At 55.9% G+C, this 26,987-nt stretch overlaps 1 protein-coding gene across 2 annotated transcripts in view; it reads right to left on the bottom strand.

The window, feature by feature from the left end:
- Positions 1 to 26,987, bottom strand: part of IQSEC3 (IQ motif and Sec7 domain ArfGEF 3) — a gene marked incomplete at both ends in the record, with an annotated part of 88,409 nt that overhangs the window by 23,773 nt on the left and 37,649 nt on the right. The window contains 3 exons of one of the 2 annotated variants that reach the window (XM_079714206.1): positions 5,371 to 5,532; positions 7,684 to 8,780; positions 20,117 to 20,396. In XM_079714206.1, the coding sequence (XP_079570332.1) occupies positions 5,371 to 5,532; positions 7,684 to 8,780; positions 20,117 to 20,396 (1,539 nt within the window). Of the gene's footprint in view, positions 1 to 5,370; positions 5,533 to 7,683; positions 8,781 to 20,116; positions 20,397 to 26,987 lie in introns of those variants that run through there. The other variant, XM_079714207.1, reaches the window with a different exon arrangement.

The following is a 26,987-nucleotide window of genomic DNA, read 5'->3' as shown; positions in this document are numbered from 1 at the left end:
TCTGGGCCTCAGTCCCTGGCCGGGTAAAATGAGAGGGCTGGACTAGCTGACCGTCTAAAGCATTTCTCAGCACCATGATTCACAGCTGGGCTCTGACAGGCACGGTAAAGGCATTCGGACCACACATCTGTTGGGATGAAGCACAAGTTAGGATGGTGGAGAGCTCAGGGCTCAGGTCATGGACCACTCTGCCAGGCTTCAGATCTCAGCCGCTGGTCAGCTCTGAGACTGCAGCAAGCGACCCACCCTCTCTGTTCCTCGGTTTCCTTCATTTGGTGCAGACTCCCAGCACTGGCCTCACAGCACTGCTGGCAAGATGGTATGAGGCTTTGCACGTAAGGTTCTTAGAACCGTTCCTGCCGGCACACGATACATGCTGGATATGTGTGAGCTGCCTGCTCACTCACAGACAGCCCTCCTGAGAAACCCACGGGGAGTGACTCCCAGGAAGTCCCACTGCAAAGAGCGGCCAGTTTCAGCCACACCTGAACATCACACAGGATCCAGAGAGACCTCTCCAGAGCTGGGCCCTGGGTACTCAGGAAGGGAATGGGTGGTGGGTGTGTTCATTTTTGTGTAAAAGCCCAATTTCTATGCATCTGTGACGAAGCCAAAGACAGTCTCAACTCTGGACTTTTTCACCCCACCCTGGGGTTCCAAGATCTCCACATACAGGCACAAATGATTCCTTTAAATGCCAATGACTCTTTCCTGTTAAGTAGAATCTCTCATCTGTGTGTGTGTGAGCGTGTGTGTGTGTGTGTCTGTGTGTGTGTGTGCGGTGGTGGGGATAGGGGAAAGGACACTGGAGAGGTGAGGGGTCAAGGTCATAAAACCCAAAGACACCACATTTAGAAGAGACCCCCTCCTTCCATTCCTCTGGTTGGGGGTCAGCATCAAGTTTTCAGAACAGTGGAAATAACCCCCAAAGTCTTCGATCCCTGCCTGCCCCAGCCTCTCTCCACCCACCGCCAGACCCGTCAGAGTGGGCCTGGGCCCCAGCCTGCTCTCCCCTGCCCTGTGGACGACCTCAGGAGCAAGGCAACCCTTCCGAGGCTACACACAGACAACACGCAGGACCTTCTCAAATCATTCCTTCCTCGCAATGAGAGGCCAGAGCCTTCCAGCCTATTGAGTTTGACAGACAATCTGTCTTCATTTCTGAATGTCCCCTAAGAAGAACAAATCTGTTGCACTCTGGCCAAAACATTTCCATGGAAATGAAATAATGAAATCTGACTAAAACGTCAGACTCTAATATCTAACCAAGAATGGAGCAGACACCGTGAGAGAAGGAACACCCGGGAAACTTTCTTCTGGCTACTCAACCCCAAAGCTGGCCTTCGTGTGTTTCCTTGGAAATGACGTGCCCTCCACGGGCGTGAAGATCACCCAGGCCAGGAAAGAGACTGCTCACAGCCAGCACACACCCCTTCCCCATCCACTGGCCTTCAAACCTGCTGAAGCGCACATTTCAGAAAGGAAATAGAGCGGAGTCAAACTTCCCAGCCATGTGAAAACTGAGAGCGAGATGCTTGCAGCCCCAGAGAATCCTGATCCCCGCTGCCCCTTGGCTCCCACTACCCTTCCCCCTCAGCACCAGGGAACGACTTCCTCCAAGCTTGCGGTGGTCCCTCCCTTCCCCAGCACGGAACTCTGTCTCAGACCAGCCCTGAGGAGTCTGAGGTTTCCCTGTGTTGGGGGAGGGAGCCGAGGGGAAGGGGAGGCGAGAGGGGTCTAGTGCCCTGTGCTTTTAAGTGGGGAAAAATAATGATAGAAATAGCTGACATTTTAAAAGAATGTACTAAGCATCAGGCACTGAGTTAAGCACTTTATATGCACTTAAAAAAATTCAATTCATATGACTGGTTCTATTATCCCCGTTTGACAAATGAGGAAATTGAGGCTGGTTTCTCCTAAAAAAACAAACGCCAACAACCAAAATGCAACACCTTCCCGGGTCAACACTGGAATGGACGTGGCCCTTTGAGCTCAGAATGCCTCCTATTATTATCTGATAAAGCCTGGTTGGATACATTCTTTCTTGGAATGGGGCATCCATGGAGCTAGGACACAAAGGGATGGAGAGGTCAGCTTCCTGACCCCGGAGGCAAATGTCACCGCATCTGTGATGCTCAGACGTGGATCAGATTCTGCTTGGCCCAGGTCCTCCTCTCTTCCTGTCCCCCCAGGCCCAGGAGTGGGGGGAGGGCTCCATGCCTTCCCCTCCCAGAGACTCTCAGCCTCTCCCCTTCCCATCTGGCTGCATCTTGGAGAGAGCGGTGGCTTGGGCTGTCTCAGTCTCCAAGGGGATGGGCGATTTATGTCTTTTATTCAGCAGACAGCTTTGTACAGAATGGATACGACAGGCTGAATGTCACCGGCGGGGGCGGGGGCACGTGCAGAATCCCAATGAAGCCTTCCCGGCCTGGACACATGGCACTGGGTGACTGTCCCTGTGTGTTTTCTCTGGTGGGAGTAAGGAAGAGGCATTGGATCCTGAAAGGTTCTGAGAGCGCTGGCTTGAGTGGCAGGGAGATGCCAGAAACCCCAGCGTCCTGCTGCCCTGCCAGTGCCTGTCTCTTCCTGCTTCTTCATCCTCTCCAGGCACCTCGCAGCAGACAAACCAGGCAGTCGGCACGCTGCACACCTGGGGGAGGAGGGCTCCTTTCCGTGGAGCGCCATGTGCAGGCCGAGTCTGCTGGGGCCTCAGAGCCCAGGGCCTGCATGGCTGCAGAACAAAGCACGAGGGACTGAGGCGTTCACGGCGGCAGAATTGGGGCTCAGCTCTGTACTCGACCCCCACTAAGCCCACAGTGCCCACTGGAGGCTCATGGGCCCCTCACCTCTCTTTCCACGTTCCTCCTCGCATCTCTCCCCGTTGAGACCTGGGTCTATAACTTCCCTGAGGCCACGAGCCAGGCCTGTTCCTCCCCCCCAACCCAGCCCCGACACGTACACACGTGGGATGTGCAGCCCTATTCCCAGCATACAGTAGGCACTCAATATTTGCTGAATGAGTGGTGAATGGCCATCTTGTTCCCCCATGAACGCTGGCACCCCAGCCCCACCCTGGAGCCTGAGGGCTGCTCTGGGCAGCTCTGGCAGGATGACAAAGCTTGTTCAGGGCACATGATTTTGCATGACGCCAGGGTGCTACAAACGCACTAAGGATTAGGAAAGACGATAGATTCACCCACGCTGGAGGGACCTCTGAGATCACACAGCTCAACCCTCTGTCTCTGCAGATGAGGAAGCCTGGAGCAGTGACTTGCAAAAGCTCCAGAGCGTGTTAGGAGCCGAGCGGGGGCCAGAGCCGGACTCTCAGGTCCAGCCACCTCTCCTGCCCCCACACTGCCTTCTCATCCAAGCCTGAGCCCGCTCAGCCCACCTCCCCTCTCACACAGGCGGCAGCGGCTGGTCTGAATCTCCAGCCCACATGACCTCCCAGGGAGGATGGCCATTCGCTTCCATTGTGCTGCTCAGCACAACCTGGGCTGCAGAAAAACCGTGTGTTCCCAGAGCTGCAGATCAACAGGGGCCTAGCAGGTCAGAATGCCAGGGCCAGGCCACAAGGGGTCTGGAAAGGCAGAAGAGAACAGACAAGGCGGTCAGGGCCTGGGAGTGCAGCAGTCACCCCTGCCCCAGAGCAGACGGACAAAGCGGGGTCCCCCAGGGGGTGCGGGGCAGTGGGAAGGAATGAAGCCATCGGGCGCAGCAACTGTACTCCTTTGCCAGTGGAAAGGGGACAAAGGCCAATGAAAAGCCCATGCGGGGCAGATGAACCAGACAGGAAAACAGGAAAGGAAGGAGACGGAAACCTTGATCTTTCTCCTCTTCTGCCATTTCCTCAAGGCATCCCCTCAGGGCACCCACACAGCAGGGGTGGTGGGGTGGGGAAGCGGAGCCAGAGGGAGAGGAGGAAGACAAAGAAATGCTGTCCCTTTAGGGCTTTAGGCGCTCAGAACACCAGTTCTGGGAGGAACAGCTGATTGTTCAAAGCCACCAAGAGTCAGAGGCAGGAGCTGGCTTCTGTCAACTAAGGGCCATCAGGGATTTCAAGGCCCCTTGAATGGGTCCAAGCCCCCTCTCTTCTGACTGCACTCAGGTAACAACTATCCCATCATGAATTTAGGAATGTGACAGGGATTCCCAAGCACAACGGATCTCCCCTCCTAACCCAGCCCCTCCACCCTCCAGGCATGGAAATGCAGGCCCAGAGAGCAGGGGCTGTCCCAGACACCGCAGCAGGACTGCTCCATAAAGAGAAGCCAGGTGTCTGAGTCCCACCCTGGGGACACTGACAGGGACTCCGTGCTTCTAAGCCCTGAAGCAGGAGCCCCCAGCCCTCTCTTCAAGAGCAAGTACCAAAGGACGAGGTTCTCCCAGGACTCCTGGGGAAACGCTTCGGCAGACTGTACCCAAGGAGAGGGGGTGGGGAGAGAAGTGGGGGGGCTCCTTACAGAATGGTGACCTTCGAGAAGGAAGTGAGCTTAGTGGGGGCCCAGCAGGAGAGACGAGGGGCATCGGGAGAGGCGTGGGGAGAGACGGGGGTCCGGAGCAGACTTCACGGGGCCTCGCCCCCTCTCTGCCAGAGGAGGGGGGGCTCCAAGGCCCTGCCCCTCCACCCCAGGGAATGCCCCCCCTGCCCTGGGGCTCGCCTACCTACCCATGGCGCCACACCCACGAAGCAGAGCCCCAGCGAAAGCAGCCCCCACACCCCCGCCAAATCCTCCATCTCCTGGACTTTGATCTTGGTGGTCAGTCTACCTTTATGGAATCATCGTACTTTCTGGCTCTAAAACCCCTCAGTCTAACCCCTTCTTTTTCTGCCTCATGTTTCCCCCACGATATAAAGCGGACACTCAGGGGCTGGGGGCTGGAAGGTGGCAGGAGAGGGTGCTGAAGGGCCGGTCCCCCGGGTGGAGATGGCCCCGGAGCTGACACGGCCTTCTTTTTTCAGGCTCACTCTCATGCCTTTTGGTCTCCCTTGACCATTTCTGTGCCAGCCCCAGCCCCGTCCCCAGCGCCATCCGCGTCCCCATCCCCATCCGCGTCCCCGTCCCCATCTCCGTCCCGGTGTCCCCAGCCCCGTCCCCATCCACAGCGCCTACGCGGAGGAGCACCTTGGCTCAGTAAGCAGCAGAATGACTGGAAGGGAGGCAGGTAATTGGCTAAGGACCATGGGGCTTCTGGCTCCTGGACCAATCAGGAAGCCACCAGGACTGGAGCCAGGACTTCTGGGAATCCACCCAGACTTTAGAGGTCCTGTCCTCTGCGTGGCCTTCCCCAGCTGAGGTCCCAGGCCGCCCAGGAGATCCGGGAGGAGGGGCCGGGAGGGCGGGGCGGAGCCCGAGGCGGGGCACTCACTCGAGCACGTCGCGGTTGAACTGCTTCTTGCTGTTGCCCAGGAACTCTCCGATCATCTGGCGGCTCAGGCCCTTACGCTGGAGCAGGAAATGGGCCACTCCGATGGGGGTGTCGGGGATGAAGCCTCGAGAGATCAGGAACTGGATGCCCTTGTCCGGGTTTCTGGGGGTGGGGTGGGGAGGGGAGGAGAGGTAGAGAGTGAGGCAAGTCTCCCCATGACGCCTTTCCTCCCTTCCTTCCTGCCTAGGGAACCCACGAAAGTGCCTGGAGGTCGTTGGGCAGAATTCCCAGCACATGTCAGTATTCCTTCCACTGCAGAGGGGCTCCCGTTAAAAACCCCTTCTCGCCCCGCACTCCTGAACCTCCCTGCACAGGAGTGAAGATGGTGCGGGACTGGGGAGATCTGGCCAAGTAGATTCCAGAGCAGGTGGAGAGGTGTCCCTTCCGTCTTCCTGCCTCAGTCCCACTGGATCTGACCCTGAGGTCCCCAAGCCCTCCCTCCCACCTGTATCCTGCTGTCTACACTCAGGACCCACGCTCGAACCGGGAGGACAGAGGAGACTGGGAAATGGAGGTGGGATCTCCTACCACACCCATCTTCCCCGTGTGTGGCAGACACAAGAAAGACCCTGCTCTTCAGGGTTGACTTTCCCAGGCTTGAGTCTGTGCGTGTGGGTGTGGGTGTGAGTGCTGTGTCTTAAGGCACATGTGCTCCCAGCTTGATCTGCAAATCCATGCTGCTCCCTGAGCTGGAGCTTACCGGTCCAGGAGAAGATAAGTACAGAAATAGAGGCTAAGCCTTCAGACCGTTTTATAGCACGTTGACATTTTCAGGACAACCAAGCATGTGATTGTTTTTCTAGCAACTCATTTTAATTGTATTTTACAGAAGTGTCAGCCCACAACATATTGGGTAAAAACCCAAAGTGGTCCTTCACTATAGATCATTTGAGAACTACTGTCTTGTGGGATCCAAGTATGTGTGCGTGTGCAGAAGCGAGGGTAGGGCTGTGCTCACCAGGGTGGCAGCCTGAGGTACAAGAAGCAGCACTGGGGGGCTTCCCTGGTGGCGCAGTGGTTGAGAGTCCGCCTGCCGATGCAGGGGACACGGGTTCGTGCCCCGGTCCGGGAAGATCCCGCATGCCGCGGAGCGGCTGGGCCCGTGAGCCATGGCCGCTGAGCCTGCGCGTCCGGAGCCTGTGCTCCGCAACAGGAGGGGCCACAGCAGTGGGAGGCCCGCGTACCACACACACACACAAAAAAAGCAGCACTGGGAGTCACACAGGTCTGACTTCACCCAACTCTGCCGCTTACTAGCTGTTTCACAGGGCTCAGCTCACCTCTCTTGTGTGAGCCTGTTGCCTGTTCTGTAAAATGGCGTACTGATGCTCTCTCTAGAACTTGTTAGGAAGTCTGCAAATGTTTTATGTCAGGTGAGCTATGAACAGTAGCTCTTCCCCCTAGAATATAAGCTGCTTGAGGCCAGGGGATGTGTCTTGCTCATCTTTGTGGTTTCCGCGCCAAGCGCTCCAAACATAACTTCTGAATGAGTAAATGAACACACAGGCGAACGGTTTCTGCTCAGTCCTCATTGATGAGGCAGGAGGGAGGCCGTGTCTCCGGGCTCAGGGCTGTGAAGGAAGGGCTGAGTGGAGGGTGGAGACGAGCGCCTCACGTACTTGAAATCTCCACAGGACGGGCATGTGTGCTTCCTCCGCTTGCCACCAGCTGTATACCTCTTGGTTGCAAGGAGGTTCTGGCTGGGGGCTCTGAGCTATGGTGGTCGTTCATGTCTCTGCTCCCACGCCCCTGTTCTCTTCTGCTTCACCTCTGCTTGCCTGACACTCCCCTCCTACCCGCCCCCCGCACCCCCATTCCTTGTGCCAGGTCTCTGCTCCCCCCACCCTTTCCTCCTTTGGTCACCGCCTCTTCTCTCCGTGTCATCAACCCCATGAGATTGATATTCCCTGTTTCCTTAACTTCATGTCCTACCCGAATGCTTTCTGCCCAAGCCTTATACTACTTGTACTATTATCTATTTAATACTGCATTTTCTCTGAAATTTTCTCACTTTTCAAAGCCTAGCTTCATCTAGCAGTACTAGTGGTTAAAGCATAGGTTTGAGGTGTTTTAAACCCTAATCTTTAATATAAATGCATATCAGTTAAAAATAGAATGAGTATTCCCACACTATCTCAAGGATCAGGCGTGGCCCGGAGGCCACCTGGGAGGACCCTGGGACGATTCGGTCCATTCCCGGGCCCGCTGCTCACCTGTAAGTGCAGCCCCTGCCCCGCACCTCCTGGAACTTACATGTTGAAGAGGTTGAGGCCGATGCGGTAGAGCCGCTTGCGCAGGGTGTCGGTGGACAGCGTGGGAGACTTGCAGCTGGCCGGGTTCTCGCAGTGGTAGCGCGGCAGGCTCAGGATCATGGCCTGCAGGGCCTCCTTGGAGGCCGAGGCCGACGCAGCCGACTTGGTGGACGCGCTGCTGCTGCTCAACTGCTCCGAGCTGTCGCCGGCCTCGGCCTCCGCCCCTTTCCCCGCCTCCTCGGCCTCCTCCTCTCCGTCTTCCTCCTCCGCCGCCGCCGCCGCCGGCACCGCGGCCCCCGGGGGGCTGGCGCTCAGGGCCCCGTCGGCTCCCGCCTCTGCGCTCGCGTCCTCGGCGGGCACGTCCTCCTGGCCGGCGCTGGGGACCTCCGTGGCCTCCTGCCCAACGGCCTCGTCCTGCTCGGCCTTGCCCGCCGCGGACTCTGCGGGGGCTGAGGCCGTCGGCGCGCCCAGGCAGTTGGCCACGGACAGAGCCGTGGAGGAGGAGACAGAGATGTTCCGGCTGGCGATCTGCACGGTCACGTCCCGGAAGGCCATCATGAGGGTGCTGCCGTGGCCCTGGGGCGGGCCGGCGGGCTCGGCGGGCTCGGCCCAGTCCCCCGAGTGGGCGCCCTCGGGCTCCCGCGCCTCGGTCTCCAGGCCCGGCGGCCCCGTGCCCGCGCGCAGGGCCCTGTGGACCTGGTAAGCGCCGCTCTCCTGCAGGGAGCACACGGTCTTGAGGCTCCAGGTGCTGAGGGCGTCGTCGATGGACTTGGCCAGGGACTGCACCTGCTCCGTGAAGGAGTCCTCCAGTTCGGTGAGCGTGCCCGCGATGGTGGGCGGCAGGGAGGGCGAGCGCGCCAGCGGCAGCGCCGAGAGGCCGCAGCCCTCCAGGAGCGCCCTCTCGGCCGCCAGGCTCTCGGCCGTGGGCGCGCGCGCCTTGCGCAGGGAGATGCGCCGCGGCAGGCGGCTCTCCAGGAGCGAGTTGCGGATCTTCTCGAAGTTCTTGCTGAGCTGGTACTGGCGGAAGGCGGTTTGGATGGTGCAAGCGGCGCGCCGGGACACCAGGTGGCCTCCGTACTTGTGTTCTAGCATTTCAATCTGCAGCGAAGACAAAGAGGCGCGCGAGCGCAGTTAGGGGAGGGGTGTGACAGCCCTTGAGAAAGACAGTGGCGGCGGCTGTCGACTGGGGCAGGAGGTGAGCTGCTAAACTTCGGCGGGGGCGCGGGAAGGCACAGCTTCGGGGCACTGAGGGGCTCATGTCTGAAAACCCTAGCACGCCATGGCCTGAGATGCCAAGGCTCCTAGAGGTGTGGGATGTAGGACTGGATTCCGGGATTGGTGACGCCAGGGGCAGGGGACGGACGAGTTGTCCCTCCTACGAATGGTAGGAGGCGGTTATTTCCAAATGTTCATATCAGAGAGGCATACGGTAGTGTTCATGGCTGAAATGCATGACATGCTGAATTTGTATTAAAATACTCCATCAGAAAAAGTGGGAGGGCTAGATGAAACAATATTAATAAAACTTGTTAGGGCTGGGTGATGGTTAAATGGGAGTTTATTACACTATTCTTTCCACTTTTGTGTATATTTTTAAATAGCAGAAAATTGAAAATGAAATAGAAAGGCTAAAAACATTGCTGCTACTCCTGTTCACCTGCTTTCTTTCTCAGCATTCATGTCATGCATTGGGGTAGTTTCCTGTTCCTGGGAGCCTCATAAGGGTTGGGATCGGGCTTGGATCATCTCTGTGTTCCCGGCATCCAGCCCAAGCGCTGGCACAGGATAGAGCTCAATAAATGTGAATTTCATAAAAAGACAGATGGATGATGGAGGGATGTTTCAGTAAGGGGAGTCCCTCCAGGCTACCCTGCTGCACAATTCCAGTCACCTCTGTTTCCAACAGTGGGAGCTGTTACAACCAGGACAGGGCTTGGTGGGGCTGGCTGGCAGGGGCCGGGGTGGGGACGGCACTGCCTCATCTGGGCAGATGTGAACCCAGGAAAACTTCTGGCACTGGCCAGTCTGTCTTCAAGGCCCTTCCTCCCCTCCTCTCAGCTCTGTGTCCCATCTGTGGTCTTTTCTCCTCCTTGGGTTGCTAAGATCTCACTTTTTCTCTCTTATCAAAAACCTCTCAGGAAAGGACTAGAAAGACATTCCCCCGAGGTGTGAATGACCCATAACAGTTAGCAGTGCTCCTTCCTAGAGATGTTCGCACTTAAATAACAGACAAAGCCTGTGTGAAGGGGGTGGACAAAATGGTAGCACTGTGGTGGGTTCCATCAGTCCTTAGGGAAGCCTGGGAAGTGAGAAAGTATTCCTGGGCCCTGAAACTATGTCCTATTCCCAGCCGTACACTCCACTTACACAGAGTAGCCTTCCTGAACTAAGAATCGGGGCAGGGGGTCTGAAATTAATAACTCAAGGCAAGAGCAACATCAGTCCTCCATCCTGCCCCAGGATCGTGGGGGGAGGGGTACAGATACAAAGGCCAAATTTCATCCCCCAATACAAGGAACACTTCACTGTGCTTCCTGCTCCCCCAGGGACTGCAGCTGGAGTGACTACTTCCCAATTACCCTGGCAGCCCCCTCTGTTCCTTGCCTGTGGGTGCCCCACAGCTGGACCAGCAGAGACACCCTCCCAGCCCAGGAGACCTCATAGATACAATCCCAATGCCCAGGGACAAGCCCAGGTAAACGGGACCTCCTCAATGTGTGTCTTGGGCTCTTCCTGTCTCACCATCCAATGCCCTTTCCCATCCCCGAGCCTAGTGGCATTATGCTGCCTCTCTCCCCACATCCAATGCTTCTCTCTGAAGAGACTTGGAAAACGTATTCATATTAAGGTTTAGAAGGCCACCAAGTCTTCCTATAGGACTCCTCCCAGAAGCACTTGCAGCTCACAAGGTGCAAGTCCTTAAGCAGAAGGCAGGAAGCTCTCCTGGGACTCATGCCCCTGGTGTTGTAGGGACATCCAAGGCGCTCTTATAAAGCATGCCAAGCGTATTAGTTATCTCCTGCTGCAGAACAAATTGCCACAAAGGTAGCCGCTTAAAACAACACCGTTTATTTCCTCACAGTTCTGGAGGCCAGCAGTCTGGGCACAGCTCAGCTGGGTTCTCTGCTCGGGATCTCACCAGGCTGAAATCAAGGTGTCAGCTAGGACTGCACTTTCATCTACGGGTCGGGGTCCTCGTTCAAGCTCACTCCTGTTGGCAGATTTCAGCTCCTGGAGATTTAAGACTGAGGCCTCAATTACCAGAAGCTGCCTGCTGTTCTCTGCCACCTGGTCCCCTTCACAACGTGGTCATTTGCTCCTTCAAGGCCAACAAGAGAGCCTCTGTCTGAGGCCTCACTGCCTTTAAAGGGTCCACCTGATTCATTCAGGCCACCCGGGATGACCTCCCTTTTGACTAACTCAGTGTCAACTGGTTGGTAACTTAATCGTAGTGGTGACACCCATCATATTCACTAGTCCCGCCCACACTCTGGGGGGAGGGGATTATATAGGCGTGTCCACCGGGATCAGGCATCTCTGGGGCCCTCTTAGAATGCTGCCTGCCATACCAACTGGACAGTTGCCTGTGGGCCTTTATCTAGGTATGACCTCATGCACCCAGGAGCCCCAGAGAAACACAGGTATCTGCCTCTGATGCATTCTCCTCCTGCTTCTGCAGAAATCACACCAGAAGGAAGAGAACACTGTAGCTCCCGAGGCCCAGAATCGGCCTTGGCTTAGGCAGGAAAGTCCTCCAAGGGGAAGAGTAGAGAGGGAGGGGGACTGACCGCTCACCTGCCTCCTTCTCGCAAGTTCCACCTCCCACTTACCCCTCCCCAAGCACCATGAGCGACTGACCCCAGACAGGAATTCACATCTCCTTCCCCCCTGGCCTGCTCATAGGTCTAGGGAAACCCCTGGCCCAAGAGCTTCTCTTCAGATTATGAGATGCTACTGGCAATAGAGGCAAGGTATGAAATCCCATTGCCTGGAGTGTTTCTAAAATGGTGAAAGGTCCACCCCCTGGCATGGTGTCATCCCACCTAGAGGCACAGGCTGGCTGAGATAACTGAGGAGACTTCTACCAGCTGGTGTCCATGCTTCACCCAAGGAGAGAAGAAAACCAGATTTTAAATTCTTGAATCTGTTCCATCAAGTCCTCCACTAGACTGTAAGCCCTATGAAGGCAGACTTTGCCTGCCATGCTCACTGCTCTATCCCCAATGCTTAGAGTACATAGTAGATCTTCAATGAATAGTTATTGAATAAATTAAACCCTTCCTAATCTGACCGTAACTTTTCTCTCCCGGGCTGATGGTTTCACCCTCTCTGGCCTCCTTTGTAAGTTTACTTCATCCCCTAGTCTCTCCTACTTGCATTTCCAGCCTCTACCCTGGTTTTGACTCCTTTCCACCAGCCTACAGACCCTCCTTAATGTCCCAGGCTGAAACATGGCCCTGCTTGACTCCCCTGCTCTGGGGCACTAGCCCAATCTCTTTGTATTTTTCCAACAAACCTATAGGAGGACTAGTCTGCCGGCTCCGCCTCAGTCCGTGAGCACATGCCGAAGCGCTGGCCAGCCCCGTATGCCCTGGCTGCTTGCAGCTGCCTCCTGCTCCCACCAGACTAACGAAATGACTCTCAGAAAAGCTGCTGATGACCTTCAATCACTAAATCCCATCCTCAGCCCTCCTCCCCATCCTTTCTGCAGCTCTGATACTTTATCACCTTGAAACTTTGTCCTCCGCTCTCATGACCCAGTCGTCTTGGTTCTCCTGTCTCCATACAGCTCCTTGATCCTATATTCTGACCACAAGGTCCCTAACCGTGCTAGTTACGAGTCACATGTGTGCTCTCTTCCATTCTCCAGACACATTTTAATGATTTTCCTGTGCCTTTCTGGACGTCTTCCTTGACTTCTATGTTGGAAGTCTTTAGAGCAGCCCCCTGGTAGCTGATAACTAACAGCTGATGAAGTGAGAACTGTCTCATGCAGAGCCTTCGTGGCAACTCTACAGGTGTCCCGCGGGCCAATATCTTCTCACCTCTTGTCTGAGAACCTCGTCTTCCATTGTAACTTCACTCTGATAGGTGGTGAGCAAGCCCATAGGGGAAATACCCAGTCCCAGATCCCCTCTTCCCTGCTGGTTGACCTTGGGCAAGTTTCTTAACGTCTCTGAATCTCAGTTTTCTTATCTGTTAAATGAAGCTAATCCTGCTGACTCTGTAGCTTGCTGTGAGAATTAAATTATTTCCCGTAGCACCTGGCACACAGTAGGTGCTCAATAAGTGGTAGCAGTTTGATGTTGACAGTGATGATTCTGTGACTCTCAACTCTCCATTCCTAGACTCCATCCTAGACCTACATTTCCAAGAGCCCATCATCTCCCCCGGCTCACCCAAACCAGCTCTGGATGACGTCCTTATTCACCTAACAGCACCCCGGCTACAAGGTCATCCAGTCTGGGGACCTCGCTTTTGTCCCTGGGTCCGCCTTTACCTTATCCTGCTCATTTGTCAGGCTGAAAGTCCTATGCCCCCCCCATGCCTTTTGCAATCATCCTGAACTTTCCACCAGACTGTCACCACGTGGGGCTCTCCTGGACCCCCCATTTGGACCACTCTGACAGCCCCCCAGCTGCTTCCCTGCTTCCTGCTCCAGCGCCATCCGCTTTGTACTATATTCCCCTGAGCAGTATCCTCAGAGAGCGGGTGTAAACACAGGACTTCCGGCGCTTGGGACCATTGCCCTAAACAAGTGTAAACACCATCTCCTGGGGGTCTGGCGCTGAGCAGCCTGGCCCCGCCTACCCCCCAGCCCCTCCTACTACGCGGAGTCCACGCTCACGCGCCAGCCCCGCCTCCTGCTCCCCCCTCCCCCAACTAGGCTTTCCTGCTCTGATCTCTCGCTCAGCCTCCGCAGCCTCACCTCCCACTCTCATGCCCTCTCTTCCAGGCAAAACGTTTCCCCTTTCTTCAAATGTGCCTCCTCCACGGAGCCTCCCAGTTCCCCCAGCCAGAACGGGGTCTCCCTGCCCTGAACCACGCCCCACCGCCGAGAAGGTTGTTTCGTGCTTCTCTTGGACACTCAGTTTCCCCTACTAATCTTGGTGGTATTCATCTAACTTAGGCTTCCCTCCCCACGACTCCACTAAGCATAAGTTATTGGAGGCCCCAGCTGTGGCCTTCTCATCCTCTGGTGCACGGACGGCCTCAGCCCAGAGCCTGGCCCGAAGCCACTGCTCACGACGGTCTCTGAATTCAGCTGAGGGATCGTCACCGTTTGTCCCCATCGTCTAACACAGCCGGCTGCCACTCATCCTGGCCTCGTGCCTGCTGCCCCCAGTGTCCCCACCGCTTCCTTCGCATCCTCAGCACCCCAGACGGTGCGTCACAGGCGGCACAGCGCAATCCGCCTCTGCATCCCCCGTTCCCAGCGCTGAGCCAGACCCGTGTTTGGGACTTAATCAATGTTTGCGGTCGTGAACTAAACTGAACTCTCTCCTCTGCGCCAGGGGAAATGCAGTCCAGGCTGTCTTCTGGATCTGGGCTCGGAGCCAAAGGCTGTACCACCGGCCCCGCCCTCCATGTGCATTCCCCTCCCCCCATTGTCACAGGCCTTGGGGAATCGGTGGTTCCCCGGGTCAGCGCCATCCGCCCCAGCCAGGCCCCTCGCACCTCCCTGACCCAGTTCTTAGCAGGGCCAGGCCAGAGCTGAGGGACCAGCTCGTGGGAGGGAGGGGTCCCTGGGCCCACCGGCCAAGGAGCAGCTCCGCCCACTTCTCTTGAAGCCCCGTGAGTCCTGCCTGGGTAACTGTGGCCTCCCTCCTCCCAGGAGAGCCATCCCTCGGCTCCTGCTGGGGAGGCAGTGGGCGGGGCTGGGGGCTGTCTCGCTAACGAGCCTTCAGTGTTCATCAGAACAGGCTCCCTCTTCCAAGCTGCTGCATGGGTGAGCCCGTCAGGGCCTCTGAGGGACGCTGGGGCACCAGGCCCGGGTGAGGGGGCGGGGACGGGTCCCACGTGCGCCAGGATTTCTCAGTTGAGAAGATTAAAGCAGTACGTGGTGTGAGTCTGCAGACCTTGTCGAGGCGAACCTCACGCCTCACCTGAGGCTCCGGGGCAGAGCCTGGGGAGGGGAGAGGAGCTTTGGAGGAGGGCAGGGCGGCCCGCAGGACGGGTGGCCTGCACTGAGCGGGGTTGTTGTTCTCTGTGTGCCCACCTCCCTGCCCACCGTCCAAAGCACAGAAAGTGTTCAGCATGGCGAGGGGCACAGAGGCCTGCTGGGGGGCAGGGCTGCCCTGGGACCCTCTCCCGATGCAGCCAGGTAGGGGCGCTGCTCCCTGAGCCAGATACTCCCTCGGGTGGGGCTGCTCCTGGAAGCCTGCTCTGAACCCTGGTCGGGCTCCTTGCCCTGTGCCAGGATCCCGCAGTGCCCTGCACACAGCTTCCCCAGAACCTACTCCTTCACCGCGGTGGCGGCAGAGGGGGAGGGCTCTGGGTTAAAATCGTGGACTGTGGGGTCTGTTTTGGTCGCACCGGGGTGCACACCTAGGAATGTGTCCTTAGGCAAGTCACTTAACATCACTAAGCCTCAGTCTTCTCATTCCTAAGATGGGGATAGTGACAGTCTCTAGCCCGCAGGGACATTGTGCAGGTCGGGGGAGATGACGCACAGAAAGTGCTGGGCACACTCAGCACTGTCCCGAGATGCAGTGCTGTTAGTGTCGCCTGTACCGTTCTGTGTCAGCGCCCACCACGGGCACCGGAGCTCCCTGAGACCCAGGACTGCGTCTTCCGCATCGCGGTGCCCCCAGGCCTCGCATGGGGCCCAGCACAGCAGCTGTGCACTGCCGTTCCCCGAACTGAGACCACGGAGCGGAGCAACACCCTGGCACGCCTCGCCCTCACCGCCACCCTCGGCAGGCTGGTCCACTGGGGCCCTCACGCGCGCGGTAGCGCTCTCACCTTCAGAGCGGGACAGAGCCTCAGACACGAGTGAGCAAACTGAGGCCCAGAGATGGACAGTGACCTGGAAACATGGCCACCACTTCTCCCCATGAGAGGCACCCCATGGTGAGGCTGGACCCTGAGGCTTGGGGTCCAGGAGATCTGCTCTCCAGACAGAGAGCGGCTGCCACCCAGGACCCTGACTCACGAGCAGGGCCTGGATGCTGTGACCACAGCTCCACGGCCGCCGGGCTTGGACAACACAGAGACCAATGCAGTTTGGACATCCCAGATGGGCTCCAGTGGGTGCTCCCCCACAGGAGCAGAGAACAGGACACAAACTCCCTAGAGAACTTGAATTTGGAAATCACATGCGTGCCCTCTGTATCTTTGACATGGCCACTTCCTAAAGGAACCTCCCCGCAAGGGGTCCGCATGCTCCCTCCCTCTAGGGTGGAGCCCCAAGGATCACCTTGAGATGCAATGGGAGAGTTGAGGGCAAAGCAAGCAAAGGAAGACAGTCTCCTCCCTGCGGGGCCTCGGGGAGGGGGCCAGTCGGTGCACCGGGACGGGGAGAACGGGAAGCCTGGGGGCCTCATTCATTCATTGGTTTGTCCATCCCTGTGCTCCTCCAATACCCAGCAGTTCCTAGGCGCCAGGTTGTGCTGGGCGGCAGGCATGGCGGGCAGCGCCCGGGGCTCACCCCCAGGCAGTGCTCACTCTTCACCCCGACGGTGGAGGGGACGGCACCCCAGAGGCGTTCAGAGCACAATCTGCTCACTCTGCGACAGCCTGGGCATGACAGAGCCCCTGCCCTCCCAAGGGGGATGCGGCCAGACGGCAGAGTCCGCCGTGGGCACTCAGGAACAGCACACACGCCGGCTCGGGGACTCTGAGCCGAGACTGAACTGTGGGTAGAGATCACCCGGGTGAGGGTGACCGGGGGATGGGTGGGGGGTGTTCCCAGCAGAGGAAGCGAAGTACATGAGGGCTCAAAGCATAGCCAAGAGGCACAGCTGGAGCCCCGAGTGGGAGCAAGGCAGGATGTGGGGCTGGATCTGGGGGCGGAAGAGCCTGAAGTCCTTCTCCCTTAGAAAACGAGGGGCCGTGGGCACCTCCATGTGGGGGACCATGAGCGATGTGCTGCTCACAAGGAGGATGCAGCTGCGGGGTGGGGACTAGGTCAAAGCAAAGGGTCTATAGGAGGCTTCCCCAGGGGCACACAGGCCTAGGGCAGGGGTGGGGGGGATGGCAGGAGAGGCTGGGACTTGGGAAGTGGTTAAGAGTAGCATGGGGGGTGGGGGGCTGGATCAGACGCGGGGCGGAGAGAGGAGCCACGGAAAACACCTGGGATTTTGGACTGGCTGATGGAGCGGGCCTGGCAGGTTGGTGAACTGGGGAGATGGTGATTGTCCCAGATCCCTTCCAGCCCGAGGACCACAGGATGTGGGTGACTCATGAGGATCACAGGAGCAGAATACGAAATCCTAGATCTCAGGGAAAGCTGAGATAGAGTCAGGACCTGGCCCAGGCTTCGTGCCCATCCCCATCCCCTTCAGGTCCCTGAACTGTTACTTTCCGCTCTTCATCCTTTGAGCATCTTCTCATGTCAGGCGCTGTGTCGGGCACCAGGGGAGTCATGATGGATGTCTTTGCCCTGCCTTAAAGGAGACGTCAAGTAAACAGGAATGGTGATCCTGGGCTATGTCAGGGAATGCCTGGGTGCTGTGGGACCACTGAGAAGGGCCATCCAACACAGCCTTGGGAGGGCGGGGAGAGCTGCCAGCGAGGAGGAAGGTGCGGGAGAGCAAGTCCTAAAGCAAGAGGAGGAGTGAATGAGGCCAGTGCAGGGGTAGGAGGGGGTAGGAATGTTAGCGGTAGAGGCAAAGGGCGGTATGAGGCAACTGAGGCCCAGAGAAGTTAAGCAACTTGCCTAAGGTCACACAGTGCATCTGCAGAAGGGAGAGTTGTGGTGCTCCATCTCTTGTAAACGTGTGCTGTGGTTTTAGCCCTCTGCTCCCCTCAGTCCCTTTCTCCCCTCCTCTTCCCACCCCTAGCCTGTCTTGGCCTGGACAGCTACAGGGGCCAGGGGAGGCGGGCTGTTCCCCGGGGCACGAGGGCTCCACCACACCCCTACCAGCCCTCATCTTTCCTGCCCCACTGCTGCTGGCCTGACGTGCAAACCCGTCTACTAGAATTATGCCCACCATGGAGAAGGTCCACAGTGCCCGTCAGAACCCTGCACAACCCTCCCTACCCCACGAATCAGTTAGAATTAAACTAATCCCCTGCCCAAGCAGAAGCACCAGTTTCTTCTGGTGTTACTAACAGGATACTCCTTGAATTGAACTGTAATCTCTTTGGGGAGCAGGTAGGGACCATGTTTTTTTTCTTTTTGGTACCCCACTCCCTCATTGCTTTACGCATCGCAGTTATTAAAAAATATATACACTCGATAAGCTCTTACTGTGCCCGAGGCACTCTGCTGGACGCCAGGGGACGGGATGAATAGGACATGGTCTCTGTCCTCAAGGGGAACTGAGAGGACGTTCTCATCTGTGCCAGCTGACCGCCCACATCACAGCATGCGGTTCCAGATGGACTGCCTCCCAGCCCCTGCATGGGCTTTCTCTACCTCAGAAGCAGGACAGTCTACATTTTTAACAGCTCTAATTGTTAACTGAGCTAAAAACAAACCCCTTCCTCTCCTACAAGTTTCATGCATTAGTACCACTATTTTTACCTGGAATGATAGAAAATAATCTAATCCAGCCAATTCACATTCAGCTCTTCCATGTTTAAAACTGGTTTTCATGTCTACAGTTTCCCTGTATGACCCCAGCCAATTGTTTTCTTTCTTAGAAGAAACTTAGAACCTCAGGATTCTCTTTTTGCCTCTTAAGTGAAACCCCTAGAACCAGAAAGCCTGACCGGTAACTAGTGTGGGGCTGCAGGCAGCGGCCCCCTTACACTGGGGGTTTTATCTACCCATCTGTGAAGACTGCTGGACCCATATCATTGGCAGCTGCTTCATTGGCTATTGATGCATCTTGAGCTTATAGTCCACTGAATCCCTAAGGCCTCTCACCCACGATCAAGACTGCTCATCTTATAGTAGTGCTGTGGGATCTTCAAAGCTAAGAAGAGAACTTTAGATTTTTCCCTCTTTCATTTGACTTTTTCCACTTAAACAGTATTTCCTAATGAGTTTTTTTCTTTTTTTCACATCTGGGATTCTGTCATCAAGGTATTAGCTTTTCCCTTTCAGCTTTGCATCAGTCCTTTTTCAAAATCGTTGAACTGGGCAGGACCAAGGACAGTGCCCCACTCAATGACCCTGGCATTGGCACTGATAGAAAAATCAGTGTTTTTTGACAATTCCATTTGAGAACGGCCCACCCGACTATATTGTCAACTAACCCGCTTCCTATCCTGTCCACATAGATATCACGGGAGATTTTGTCCAATACTTTACTGAAATCTGGTGCACCACCTGCAGCCCCTGACCTTGGATAATAGCTCGACATCTATGCTGAAAGGAAGAAAAGACTTTGGTTGGGCTTGACTCAGTCTTAGTGACTTTTCTATTAGCTTCGCTTCAAAAACTCACAGTCCGTTGGGTTAAAGAATGGTTCTTTAGGACCTACACATTTTAGAGCTAGAAAGGACCTCAGAGATGATTCAAGGTCTAATTCCCAATTTTGCTGATGAGGAAACCAAAGCCCAGAGTGCTTAACTGGCATTTTCCCAAGTCACAGAGGAACTAGAAGAACAAGGATCGGCTCCCACATCTGTGCTCCAAGCTCAATGCTCTTTCTTAGCAATATTAAGTCATAAATTCTTTCTCTAAATGCGTTCGCACATACACACACACACACACAGATCTTCCTTCAGGTCTCTTAATTTTCCACCCAAACAAGCCATGCCGTTATCATTTTGGAGGGTTCAGCTGGGACCCAGTGACTGACTACTTTCTCCTCCTGCATCACAGAATGGAGCTGGAGGCTCAGAACTCCTCAGTGAAATTTGTTCTCCAATAAGGGGGTCTTTGGACTCCCCCAGTCTGGGCTAATCTTGGGACTCCTCAGTCTACCTGGAGGAGACCACTGTCTTCAAACCTCATGTGAGCCTGTGTGTGCTGAGCATGGGGCTGGCCCCTTGGGTGGGCAGGTAAGCTGGGCCATCTCTTCTGGGGGTGGGAAGTGTGTCAGCAGCTGGTCTTCCTGCAGTGGTAAGCGGGGCGGAGCCCTGAACACGCTGCCTGTGGGCCTGGCATTACAGGGGTGACCCCTGCCACGGAAGGCTGGTTGCCTGAGGAACTGGGCTGCAGAGGAGGGCAGTCACTTGGTCCAATTTGGGAGAACTAGCGGCAAAGAGGTCTGCCTGCAGCAGAGGCGGCCTAGACAGGGGCATCCCTGGTACCCTGGACAGCGCCCAAGACAGGGCCCTCCACCACCCTTCCCACCCCCCTCGGAGGCCCTGGGTACCTGTTTATTCTTTAGGTCAAGGGAGAGTTCGTAATCGGAGGCGGCAGGGGCGCGGGCGCAGAGCGCCGCTGCCGGGACAGGCTGCTGCCTGCTGGGGGAGGCCGCGCAGTGGAGGCCGGCCCGCGGGGAGGCGCCCCCCGCCCCCGGCCGCTTCTCCTCCTCCTGCAGCTCCTGGGCTTGAGCCTTCGGGGCGTGGGCACTGGGTCTGCCGGCCGCCGCCGCCGCCGCCGCCGCCACGGAGTCCTCCGTGCCCGCACCGGCCTGGGCGCAGGAGCCGTCACTGTGAACGAAAGGCAACGGTGCTCGGTTGGGGGGAGGGGCGGGGTGCATGTGAGTGCGGGGGAGGGAGGCTGGGGCCCTCTGGCAGCGACGGGCCTCACCAGCGGAGGGGCTGGCGGGGGCCTCCTGCGGTCCCCACTAGGGAAGGGCCCCGGCCCTGGAGGAGAGCCTGAACTTGCGGAGGGTCCCCGGGGGCAGAGGGAGGGAGTGGCTGGCACTGGCCGCAGCTCAGGAACCTGCTTAGAAGCGGTAGAGCAGGTGCTTAAGGGTAGACTACCTGGGTTCCAGGCTGGGCCCTGCCTCTTATTGGCTCTGGGGCCCTGCGCAGGTTACGTAACCTCACTTTTCCTCTGTTTCCCCATCTATAAAGCAGGAATAATACTAGTACCTACCTCATAAGGATGCTGGAAAGCTTACTAGTACCTACCTCATAAGGATGCTAGAAGGCTTAAGCTGGTTAAAGTTTTTAAAGCCGTGCCTGGCTCATGGTCCCTGCTCTATGTGTGTTAACTACCATAATTATCCCTGCTCTATGTGTGTTTACTACCGTAATTATCAATGGTCTGGCTTTCTGGCCAGTGGCTTAAGTAGCTGGGAGGAAGCTGATCCCCGCTGAACCAGCTCCATCCTTAGACTGCCCAAAGGAGGCTGGGGGGAGGAGCGATGCTTGTAGTCCTGGCTTGGGTTATGAAGTATCTGTTCTTCCCTAGCCCCTACTCTCTTCCTGTGGAGCCACCAGCAGGCTGGCCATAGCTGCTGCCCACCCGCCTCCTCTAAGACGACACTCTGGCTGCCCGGTGGGGGGCTGCTACACTCAGGTTGCTCCCCTCCCCAGCCAGCCTCTGAATTCTGCCCGTCCCCAAGGCCCAGTGCTGAGCCATCTCCTGCATGACGCCTTTCCGGTGTTTCCAGCTTTCAGGCTCCATCTGCTAGAACACCAGAGAGTCACTGCCTCCTTCACAGAGGAGAAGCATCTCAGCTCACGGTGTGGGCTCCAGTGCAGCTCCACTACTGTGTGGCTTTGGTCAAGTGGCTTTTTCCCTGACCCTTGGTTTCCTCATCCGTATAGAGGAGGCACTAGTACCTGCGCTACGGGGTCATGCAAGGCGTAAGGGAGTCAGCGTATGTGAGGTGCTTAGCACAGTGCCCGGCACAGACTAAGTGCTCCGTAAACATTAACCCTTATTTCCCCATCTCCCTTCCCCGCTCCCCCCAGAGCCCGGCGCTTGTATTCTGTGCGAATCCCTTCTCCACAGTTAGTGCTGAGCAAACAACGAAGGCTCAGTAAACACTTGTTGAAGGATGAATTGAAGAGAACCCAAGGCCACTGGCGTGGCCTCGGCAGTGGACAGAGTCCCTGAGGTTATCTAGCTCATCCTTCCCATCTCCCTTTTTCACGTATGAGGAGCAGGGGCCCAGGGAGGTGGGCTGGCTCTGGTTGCAGGGCCAGTCAACCTTAGGACTTATTTTTTTCCACGGCTTTGTCCCATGTAAGATGCCCCAAATCATGCCAGAGAAGGGACCTCTTCGAGCTCTTGCTTCCACCCAAACTTTGGAGCCTCCTGGTGCTAGAATAACTAAGGGTGGAGTGAAGAATCCTCTCTTCATTCAACTTCATCTGTCCCCCCAGCACTCCCCTGCACCCCCCAAGAATAGATAAGGAAGAGCTCATTGGCCAGCCCTAGCAACAAGGAGCCTCAAACTCCTTGCCACTGCATGATTCTTTGCTTCGTCAGTTTTTCTGTGGCCGTCAATCAAGCTGTATAGTTGGATGAGCTCTAAGTACGTGGTTTTTTCACTAGTATCACCAGGAAGTTCTTTTTAAGATCTAACTTCAGCTCCTCTTATGATAGGACATGGCCATTCTTCCTGCAGGGCCCATGGAAATAGCCCTTTCCAACTCCCAGCACAGCTTGCCTCCTGGGAACAGCATTCGGTCTCACCCATCTCTTCTCTGCACTGTCCTTGGTACTGATGCCCAAGGCTTCTTAACCCTAAAAGGTTTTCAAGACTCTTTAGAGACCAAACACCTTTAAAAATAGCCCTTTGCTCTTTTTATGCTGCTGGAGGATGCTTGGCAAGAGGTTCTAAGGAGCTGATGCCCCTCAACAGCAGCACTCAACCAATGAGAGTGGAGGCTGGTAGACAAATACCCCAGCTTCCTTGTCTCTTGGGCAGGACAGCTCTGAGACACATTTCACACCATCGCCCAGAAGTGCCCCATGGGATTGAACCCCAGTTGCCCAAAACAGTGACCTGATCATTAATGAACCTGCCTTGGCTTCCTTCTCTTTTGTGTCTCATCCGCCACTCTCCTGTTGACACTTCTTGGGGTCACCTGGTCCCAAAGACACTACTTACGTTAAAACAAAACACATTTTAAAAATAACCTTTTTCGTGGGCCACCACTCTGGACATGGACGAAGGCTCCTTCTCACCTGAACTCATCCATAGGGTCTGGGAGATAGGAGACCCCCACTGCCACCTCCAGCATGTGCACGTGCATGCACACACACACACTCACACACAGTGTTCTAACTAGCTCTGTGGCTTCGGGTAGTTCATATCCTCCTGAGTCAGCGTCTTCACCTGCCACCTCACAGGAGCTCACTCATCTCCAGGGACCCTCCAGCTTGGACGTTCTGGGAGCTTGGATTCCAGTGCCGAGACCAGACTACCAAGGCCCACCAGCCCCAAGGTTCCAGGCTCTCTGGCTGGTGGAACCAGCGCTGTCTTTGCCCACCTATGTGCACAAGGACCCGAGAGACTGTGCCCCCCCCAGGTGTATGATGAAGAGTGTTAGAAAGGGGACCCCATCCTTGTCTTCCTTCCTTACAATACTCCACAGACTTGTGTGGTGGGAGGTGGCGATGGAAACCCAAGACTACTGTCATCAACATGGCAAGGTTTAGGCTTGTCAGTGGAGGCCAAAGAATATGGAAGGCAGACCTGGGTTAGAATCCTGGTTCTGCTACTTGTGATGTGACCTTGGGCAAATTACATAACCTCCTTGTGGCTCTATTTCTTCATCTGTAAAACAGGCATCCTTGTAAGGCCTTTACAAAGGTGCTGTGAGGAATAAATACAGCCTGGCACACGGTAGTTGATGGCAATGGTGGTTGTATTCTGAGCTGAAACCCTATAGCATGGAGTCCAACAAGAATGCCCAGAAAAATAGCATGGAGCATTCCTAAGTGGAAGAGGTTCTCAATATTTAGCCTTCCTGTCAACCTTCACAAAACTGAAATAATAGGGTTTTTCATCATTCCTCATGGCCTTTCCCAGACCCCCGACTAACTCCCAGGGTCTTTAGGGAGACGAGTGAAGATGGACTGGCTCCCACCACTGTTCTCCACCCACTGGAGAAAGAACCCAGTGAAGGGCCTTGGTCTTGGGAGTTACCGAGTCATGGGATCCATGGCCTCTGAGGAATCTGTGTGTATTCACCCCCTGGTGGGACCCACCACAGTGTGGGGCATGCCCTAGGTGGACGTTTGTCCAGTGCTGGTTGTGTGGATTTGTGCTTTGGGCACAGGGAAAGAAGCTTAAATCTTCAGCCTAGGCTGTCATAGCTGGAAGGACCATCTCTCTCAATCCACAGTCTCTTACGGAACTGGAAGTCCATTGTTCCAGCGCCCAGAGCATCACTCCTCCCAGGACACAGGCTGTGTCCCTTAAGTTTCCAGAATTTGCCAGGCTGACCTCACATCATAAAGCCGGCATCCCTAGTGGGTCCAATTTCAGGCAGCCTGGCGCGTGGACAGGAATCATGTGAATGGGATTCACTCTATGACAAGCATAGCTTCTTTGAAGCCCCTTCCTTGAGCTTCTGGAGAGGAATCCTGATGAACTTAACTGTCCTGGGCTTCATATCCAGCTGCAGAAACAGATTCCTTGAATGGTAGTCCACCAGCCTGCTGACATATGGGAGATGCTAGTCACAGGAGTCTTGCCTGGGGTGGGGCACCCATTTGAGAAGGGAAAAGTAGAATGTGGGTGGCATCAGAATGAGAGGTTCTCAGAAGGCTTTGGTTGCACCCACATGACATTAGGCTGATACACGTACAAGGGGCCTAGGCCATCCACGGAGGTTATGCCACATGTGAGAACACAGGATGTGAGTATGGGAAATGAGAGTCTTTGAGAACTTGGGGGGACAAGCAGTTGCTCAGAGGAATACTGCATGCACACAGGACCAGAATGATCTGTACTGGAACTCAGCATCATCAGGGGAGGGTCACTCACGTGGGACGCTGGCTTGTGCGTAGTGGGATTCCAGGTACCCACTGAGCAAGCCTGGTCCTGGCACATGTAGGACTCCCCTGAGGTTCCGGTGACCACCTGGCCTGTCTGTCATCTCTGCTGTCGGAGTTGACTTCCTAAAATGCGATGTTTTAACGCCAATCCTCTGCCCCAAACCCAGCAGTGACTTTCCAGTTACGCCGGATACAGTTCACTGTTCCACTCACATCCGTAGCTGAGCGGTACTCAAGAGCGTTCGTGATCTCACCCCAATCTCTTTTTCCAGCCTCATCTCCAGGAGTGACCTAGCCACTCTGTCCACGCTGAAACTCTCCCCAAATCTGCCACACACCCTCAGACCACCACGCCTCTCGTGTGATTTCCTCCTGCCTGAAATGCCTCATGCCCCTGACCCTTCCATCCATTCCTCTCTCTGCCTTGTCAGCTCTTTCAGGACTCACTCATTGCCCCAGGAAGAGTCCACCCTACAATATGCTCCGATAATTCTTGGCACTTGCCTCTATTTTAGCAATGGCCACTTTGTGCCCTAATTATTCATTGATATGTCTCTGTCTTCCACCAGACGGTGCTATGTACACCTTTTTGTCACAGGTGCTTATCACACTGGGCTGGCTTTTAAGTCATGTTTAATAAATGTTAAATGGATGGAGAAATGGATGGGTGGATGGAGGAATGGATGGGTGGATGGATGAATGGATGGGTGGATGGATGAATAGATGGATTGAGGGAGGGAGGGAGGGAGGGAGGGATGAATGGATGGATGGCGTTTGATCTTCTATACTTTCCCAAGGGCAGAGATACTGTGGTGAGCTTGGTGATGTGCCACCCAGACCCTCATCAAGGACTGCTTGCCCAGCTCTGGAGGTGCTGTTCAAGATTGCCTTCAGCTGTCAGCTGCCCCCCCCACCCCAGTTCCTTCAGGAACTGCAGTGAGCTACTGGGCCAAAGTCAAATCCTCCCCAGGGCTATCTGCATCCAACAGCTGACAAAGAGGGGACATAAAGGCTCAGCCACATGACCCAACATGGGTTGGATAGGTCACTCTCCCTCCAGAGCTCCCGTGGGATTAGCTGAGGCTTCTGGTGGACCTGCAACACGGGTTGACTCTCTCTCTGCCCCATGCCGTGTTCCTGCCCTCCCTTCTATGGGTGTTGGTCCCCAGCATCCTCTAGTAAGCATCCAGCACCCTGAACTCAGAATCTCCTTCCCAGAGGCACCAGTCAGCGATGGAGACCCAGCTTTTCTTCTTCCTTCCTTTTCCTTGTCAGCCAGGATTACCCTGGTCCCCCTGCCCCCAGACCTGCAAAGCCTTTCTGGGCTCCGGATGTCTTTGATAAAGACTCTGGACTCTCTTACCAGAAAATGCACGTGATTTCATACACGCCAAGCTTTACCTCCACTTTCAGAGGCTTTACAGACTCCGCGGATGGGGCTGAAAACGCTCTTCTGGAGGGATGATCATGGATTTTGTCCATATGCTGAGGGCTGCACCAAGCGCTGCCGGCAGCTCTGGTCATACAGAGGAAACATGAGGGTTCCACACACCACAGGGCTTTCAGACACCAGTCACTGTTCCCCTGAATACCGACGGATCCTCCCTCACCGGTAAGAGAGCTTGAGTGGAGGGAGCCCCTGGTCCTACGACTCACTAGTCAGGTGATTTCGAGCGAAACACTTAACTTTTCTGCACCTCAGTTTTCTCATTTGCAAAATGGGTGTGTGAATATCTCCTTTCCAAGAGAGTGATGAAGACGAAGTGACCTCCTAGGCTGGTGTGCTGGCCACCGAGGAAAATACGTCCCTAAGAAGGATGAGGGAGAAGGTAGGGCAGCTGTGCAGGCCCTGCCAGGGGCCTGGTCCCGGCAGTGGTGTCCTCCCCGGGCTCCCAGGCAGACCCTGCCCAGTGCCAGCAGCTGAGGGGACAGGAGCTACTGCAGAGCCTGTGAGGCCCAGGGAGGGGGGTGCTAGGCCTGGGGAGGGGAAGACTTCAGGGGAGGGGGCACCCAGGTCCTGGCACGAAGGCAGAGAAAGGCATGAGGAGGGTCCTGCAGGCCCAGCCCCTGCGGCTGGTTGGTGGGGGTGATGGGCAGGGAGGGAGGGCTGCGTTCCCCTCCCTGCAAAGGCCGCAGCAGCAATTACCAGAGACCCAGCCAGGAGTGTTTTGAAGGCTGGAGGATTCCTTGGGCTAGAAGATTCCCCCAGAGGCCCTGACCAATTGCACTAGATTATCTCGGTCTCTGCCAGCCTTTCTTAAAGCTCTTCTGGGACAAAGAAACTAGGCATTTTCCAGACAAAGGCTAACAAAAAGCCTCACATCTCAAGATTTTTC

The sequence above is a fragment of the Hyperoodon ampullatus genome, assembly GCF_949752795.1.
Source record: "Hyperoodon ampullatus genome assembly, chromosome: 11".
Lineage (NCBI taxonomy): Eukaryota > Metazoa > Chordata > Mammalia > Artiodactyla > Ziphiidae > Hyperoodon > Hyperoodon ampullatus.
Note: the sequence above shows the minus strand (reverse complement) of the source record. Positions and strands in the feature narration are given on the sequence as shown.